Genomic DNA, 7,098 nt, shown 5'->3' on the forward strand with positions numbered 1-7,098 from the left:
GGGTGTGATGAGGTTCGGAAAGAAAGGCAAGTTGAGCCCTAGGTATATCTGAGCTTTTGAGATTCTTCAGAGGGTGGGTGAGGTGGCTTACAAGCTCGCATTTCCACCTAGTTTGTTAGCAGCCCATCTGGTGTTCCATGTTTCCATACTCCGAAAGTATCATGGTGATCCATCCCATGTGTTAGATTTCAGCTCTATCCAGGTGGAAAAGGATTTGATTTATGAGGAGGAGTCGATGGCTGTTCTAGCCCGGCAGGTTCGTCAGTTGAGATCTAAGAGTTATCCTTCAGTTCGAGTGTAGTGGAGAGGTCAGCCCGTTGAGGCAACTACTTGGGAGTCCAAGTCGGACATGCAGAGTAGATATCCACACTTTTTCACCAGTCTAGGTACTTTTCTATATCCGCTCGAGGACGAACGGTTATTTTAGAGGTGGAGAATGTGATGACCCGATAGGTCATCTAGAGTTTTAGAGCCTAATTTGTGTTTTGAAGCCTCATGTTCCTCATTTTAGCCTTCCTCGATTTGCGTGCACAGCCCGGGGAATTTTTCTGTATTGTAATTTGAGACTTGGTTGTATGCCCGGAATCAAATTCGGAAGTCCCTACCTCGAGTTATCGTATTTTGTTGAAAAATTGAAGTTTGAAGGCTTAATGAATCTAAAAGTTTGACAGATGTTTGACTTTATTGATATCGGGTCCGTATTTTGGTTCCGGAACCCGGTATAGGTCCATTACTATATTTATGACTTGTTTGTCAAATCTGGTGAGAAACGGAGTTGGTTTGACATGATTCGGACGTACGGTTGTTAAAATAGAAGTTTATGAGTTTGCTTGAAAATTTCATTTGATTTGGTGTTCAATTCGTAGATCTAGGTGTTATTTTGGTGATTTGATCGCGCCAGCAAGTTTGTATGATGTTTTTGAACTTGTGTGCATGTTTGATTTGGAGCCCCGAGGGCTCTGGTGAGTTTCGGATAGGCTATGGAGTGAGTTTTGGACTTAAGAAAGTGTTGGAGTGCTTTAGTTCTCGTGCAGGCCTCAGACCTCGCAATTGCGATGTTAGGCTTCGCATTTGCGATCTCTGTCAAGTTCGTATTTGCGAGCTACTCCATCGCATTTGCGAAGAGTAGCTGGGGCACCTCAGGTTCGCATTTGTGACCATCCTTCGGAATTGCGAAATGGGGCTGGGCGACAGTCAATCAAACGGTCGCATTTGCGGAGTGGCTATCGTTCGCAATTGCGAACAAATCATCGCAACTGCGATGATAGAAGAAAATGTGAGACTTCACATTTGCGAAGAAAAGCTCGCACTTGTGGAGTTCGCAATTGCAAACCCCAGGTCGCAATTGCGACATCTGCGACTGATCAAGTATGAGTTTGACAAGATTTTCTCTCATTCTTCAAATTTTCAAAACAAGAAAACCCTGGAGGCAATTTTCCCAAGAGTCCTTCTTCCCCACTCCATTGGTAAGTGATTCTAACCTATTTTCTTTCAATCTTTCATTACATTTCATAAGATTTCAACCTAAAATCTAGTGTTTTGACGGGGAAAATTGGGCGTTTGGGTAGAATTAGTGATTTTGGTAAAATTAGAATTTAGACCTCAAACTGAGGGCGGATTTCAAAACAAATTACATAACCAGGCTCGGGGGTGAATGGGTAATCGGGTTTTGGTCCGAATTTCGAGTTTGGACCAAGCGGGCCCGGAGTTGACTTTTGTTGACTTTTCAATAATGACCTAAATTGAATCTTTTGCAATCGTGGGTAGTTCCTAAGGATTAATTTGAATCGTTTGGTTGGTAATTTGCTAGATTTTATTGGTTTGGAGGCTTGTTTGAAAGGCAAAGCTTTGGTTGAGCTTTGAGTTGAGCTTTGAGTCGATCTTTGGAGCTAGGTAAGTGTCGTGGTTAACCTTCACTTGTGGGATTAGGACTTGTTTGCCTATTTGCTACATGTATAGATGTTGGGTTCAACGTATATGTGAGGTGGCGAGTACTTATGCATTGTTGTTGAGTTAAAGCATGCGGGTGGGACTTGTTCCTTGTAATTTATTGCTTACTTTGATCATGTTATCCATGCTTAGACTAGTTACTTATTAAATTGATCGTTATTTTCGTATTTATGGGCTTTCTGTGATAATTGAGTATTGTTTCTAAAGTTGAGGTTGGTATTGTGGAACCATTGCTGACGTAAGACTTGTTCTTGTTGATTCTATCTCCCTGTTGTTATATGTTCATTGTTATATGGTATGGGAGAGTGTTAATGCATGGAGAGTGGTGTCGTGCTGTATTTGAGTGTTAATGCACGAAGGGTGATGTTGTGCCATATTGTGAGAGTTAATGCACGAAGGGTGATGTTGTGCCATATTTTGAGAGTTAATGCATGAAGGATGATGTCGTGCCGTATCTATTGATATATGATGAAAGTGAGAGTAAAAGCAGGAAGGGTGATGCCGTGCCGCATAATTGTGTCATTGTGAGGGTGAGAGTAAAAGCGCAAAGGGTGATGCCGTGCAGTTTTGTTCATTGTGTTTATTCATTTTTACTGGTTAAAGACATATTAACTGTTCTAGTTATCATTTTTACTGTAACTATCGTATCTTGTACCCCTTTCGCATGTCCCCTCCCAATAGTACATGTTTAGCCTTTATCTATAGTTATCTTGTACGTATATTGTTATCTGCACAGGTTATTTACGTGGTGTCTTGTCATAGCCTCATCATTACTTCGTCGAGGTTAGGCTCGACACTTACGGAGTACATGGAGTCGGTTCTACTAAAACTACACTCTGCACTTCTTGTGCAGATTTGGTATTGGCCCCAGCTATTCGTGAGGCGTAGCAGCTCGGATTTGCTCATTGGAGACTCGAGGTAGATCTGCTGGCGTCCTTAGACCTTGAAGTCTCCTTCCATTTCCCTATTTACTGTTCTTTTCATTCGAGACAATTGTACTTATTTCAGACTCAGTTTGTAGAAATTCTAGAAGCTCGTAAATTGTGTCTCCCGATCCGGTTTGTACTACATATTATTGGTTTTTATGTAATTCCGCTCTCAGTTTTAGTTTCAAATTAGCTTAATTGATTGTACTTATTGAAATTGGCTTAAAATTCCTCTAACGTTGGCTTGCCTAGCAAGTGAAACGTTAGGCGCCATCACGGTCCCGAAGGTAAAAATTTCGGGTTGTGACAATTATAATTGGTCAGATTCATAATTTTGACAGTAGCTCTTCATGAAAAAAAAAAACTATACAATTATTTTTGTTATATTATAATATTGATTTTTTTAATAAAATCTATAAAATTATACAAAGGAAACGGCATTTTTATCTTTGTAAGGTAGAGGTAAAATTTTGCGTACACATTACTTTGGAATTGAACACATTACTTTGGAATTAGGCTGAATTTGTTGTTGTACGGAAGTACAAAGGAAAAACAGGTTTGAGCAAAAAAGTTGGTTGGCGCATTTTGGTCAAGCGGACATCTAATTTAGACCAACAAATTCATCTGTATGTGAATGATTATGATTTGTAATGATGATAATTTAATAAATATATAATCCTAGAAACCTAGTAAGATGATTCCACTTGACTATATATCCCCAATTACTTTCTAATGGATTTTTAATCCTGATTAATTATCATGGTAGTATTTACTGTTCTTTAAATATTTTTTTTTCCTTAAAAAGCTTTGTAATTAATTAAGTAGGTCCAAGTCTAAAAAGACTGTGAAGTCCAAAAAATTCTTGGATTAGGTAGGGTAGCAATAACGTTCTTAAGCACGAAATTCACTTTATCAGAGATATTGACTTTTTGAAAATTTGATAGATTTCTCTATAGCTTGTAGTACTAAAGGGTATCAATGAAGGGCAGAATATAATATGGCGGCTAATTAATCCTAGATTAAGTGTGCAATGAACATATTCGTTATTATTAAATATATTGCCCTACGATTGTGCTACATCTATGTAAATCGAGTTTAATTAACTTATATATGTTGTCGTGTAAATTTACATTACTAATTTCTTGAAAAGACAACTATAAGTTACCTTTAAAAAGAATTATAATCTTTGAAAATAAGACAATTACCTGTTAACAGGAAAAGATAGCCCAATAATAAATAAAATAAAAATTATTTACATCGTCAGCAGATATTAATTAAGCTTCTATGTAAATGCAAATTTAGGACTCCTTTTAGTAGCAACATTTAAAACCTCTTAGAAGTTTTTATAGTTTTTCTTTTTACACTGTCGATGTAATTTAACGTAATAATAGGTTCATTATCATTTTTCCCATATTACGAAATCATATTACTTATAAGATAATTAGAGGTAAATTACATGACAATTATTATTTGATTACCGAATAAACATTGTTATCAAACTGTCATGACAATTATTATATACTTTGATTACCTAATAAACAAGGTAATCAATCTGTTATAGCATGTACAATACACTTACTAGTGTAAAATATCTTCATATAATATTATCATCGTATATAGCTCAATTTCAAACTAAACTTTTCCACAAAATTTTACTTTAATTTTAATCTTTTTAAATAATTCAAATATACAAAATATTCATACCACTAGTACCTATACCTCAAAAATTTCTTTGGTCAAAACTAAAGGCTGCACACCGTTTTGTTGCATATTTGAAACAATTGATTTGACACTTCTTAAAATTGGATCCAAAAGAACGTACCTTAAATAAACCTTTCATATATGAGACTTTCTAGATGATGGCTAAGGAAACATTGCCACTTGGCCACATTGATACCAAACTTTGGCCAAGGTGTACTCTTGTCTTTCTCCTTGGGTTTACACTCTACCTACACCTCACCCCCTAAGCTTATTTTTAATGCATATTTAATTTAATGAAAGAATAAGACATATTCCACGTTCAATAGTATATGTCATTTGATCTTTAGTATAATAGGTGGGATTGGATCAACTCGGAAAAAGAGGTGAAAATATCTTGAACAAGGAAAATACCATATGTATATCCATCCATATCTTGACTAATCCATCTCTATAAAGTCCTTGAAACAATGATCTATATATACTTTGTTAAAGAAAAGGTAATTTTAAATTTAATTCTTTTATCTTAGTTTTAATTATATGTTCTTATAGCTAAATAAATGTTATGATATGCTTAAAACTACAAGTTCTGCAGAGATTATTAATATGTGTCACACGTTTTTCTTTCTTTTTTAAATATACCGTCCGTGCTCAATCGGTCACTAAAAGGGCAGTCTGATGCATTAAGCTCTCGATATGTGGGGGATTCGGAGAAGGGCCGAACAACAAGAGTCTAGTGCTCAGTCCGTCACTAATATATAAATATAAAATATAAAAAAAGGATTACTCTTCTTTTCCTCAATACTCTATTATATACTCCATATAAAAGTCTCACTAGCTACTCAAGAACTTTGAGACTCTCCCTTTGACAACCAAACAATACCAAAAGATGTCAAGTAACTCAAGCCCACTAGAAATAGACACTTCATTTTCACATTCCAATTTCTTCTTTTTCCAAGATCAATCACCAATTTTACAATGGGATGATGATCTTTTCTTCAATAATCCATTGTTTGATGATGATCAATCACCAATACCATATAACTCAGAGAAAGATGAAAATCATCAAATATTTGAAGAATCCTCAGACAATACAATTATATCAAAAGGAAGCACTAGCCATGGTCAAGAATTAGAAGAGGTAACATCCCAAGAAGAAAAAGAAAAAGAAAAAGAAAAAGAAAAAAAGCATTATATAGGAGTTAGAAAAAGGCCATGGGGTAAATATGCAGCAGAAATAAGAGATTCAACAAGAAATGGAATTAGGGTTTGGTTAGGAACATTTGATACAGCTGAAGAAGCTGCTTTAGCTTATGATCAAGCTGCATTATCAATGAGAGGTCCGTGGTCTCTTCTTAATTTTCCATTGGAAAAAGTTAAGAAATCACTTGAAAAAATTGAGTATTCTTGTAAAGATGGATTGTCTCCTGCTGCTGTTCTAAAAGCTACTCATAAAACAAGGAGAGTGAAGCATAAAAGAAGTAGTAGAAAGAAAAAGAATAAAGAAAATCATAATGTTCTTGTTTTTGAGGACTTGGGAGCTGAATTATTAGAAGAGCTTTTAATGAGTTCGTCGTAACATTCGTGTCGAAGGCATTGGATTCAGTTTGCCAGACGGATGGAAATTAGTTTGTAATAACATTCGTGTCGAAGTCACTGAGTTCAGTTTTCCTGAAAGAGGAAAAAAAATTATCTCCCAATCGCTTTCAGTTGGTGTTTATTGATGAGTTATTACTCGCTATCTAACTGGAAAAAATGATTCAGAAAATTCCGCCCAAAAAAAAAATTACTGGAAGGAAGACTATCAGAATCTCACGATCTACGAGTTTGTAAAACTTCCTCAGTTCCTCTTTTTTATTTTGTTTTTATTTCTGAATTCTTGGTTTTTGAGGAATTGGGAGTTTAGTTTTAAGAACTTTTGATGGGTACAATCTCAAAAATAATGTTTCGACTTGTTTGTGCATATAAATTTGCCTTTTTTTATATTTAATTTTTCACTTTGATTGCTGGTGTTATAAATAAATTAAATATGATGCTCGCCGGGAGATTCCTCTTCTTCTTTTGGAAATTTCGGTAGTTCGAAAATAAAAAAAAGTACTCCATCTTTTAAAAAACAACAATCCATTTTTTCTATAAACATTAAATACTTGCTTAGACTTTAACTTTTGCATTGATTTGATATTATATTTGTAATTTAAACTTATCATGGCATTAATCTAGCTATAATTATAATTTAAAGCATATCATTGTGAATAAATATAATAGAGGCCCTACAAAATGAAACAATATTGGGAATACTATTGTCCCATTTGAGTAGATTAGTTGTCAATTGTCACATAGGAAAAAGTCACAAAATCTTGAATTTATAGTGCATATTGTATATCGAAGATATCATGCATGACGAAGAAATTAAAAAAATAAAATAAAATAAAATTTAAACGACCTTTACACTAATCCCATTTTACTGTGTACTACATCACAGGGAGCTCGTACGTTGTTCTTGGGGCATTTTAAATAGATTTTT

At 35.0% G+C, this 7,098-nt stretch overlaps 1 protein-coding gene across 1 annotated transcript; it reads left to right on the plus strand.

Annotated features, from left to right (window-relative positions):
- The first annotated feature begins 5,401 nt into the window (after nt 1-5,401).
- Nucleotides 5,402-6,564, plus strand: LOC109219987 (ethylene-responsive transcription factor 1B-like). Its single transcript, XM_019384448.1, has one exon. It carries the CDS (start codon nt 5,464-5,466, stop codon nt 6,151-6,153), a length of 690 nt encoding a protein of 229 aa, XP_019239993.1. The 5' UTR covers nt 5,402-5,463; the 3' UTR covers nt 6,154-6,564.
- The last annotated feature ends 534 nt before the right edge of the window (nt 6,565-7,098 follow it).

This window comes from Nicotiana attenuata, unplaced genomic scaffold, assembly GCF_001879085.1.
Source record: "Nicotiana attenuata strain UT unplaced genomic scaffold, NIATTr2, whole genome shotgun sequence".
In the NCBI taxonomy this organism is placed as follows: Eukaryota; Viridiplantae; Streptophyta; class Magnoliopsida; order Solanales; family Solanaceae; genus Nicotiana; species Nicotiana attenuata.

Bases quoted from the DNA above. Each gene is read 5' to 3' on its own strand.
- LOC109219987 (XM_019384448.1), top strand. From the start codon at position 5,464: ATGTCAAGTAACTCAAGCCCACTAGAAATAGACACTTCATTTTCACAT.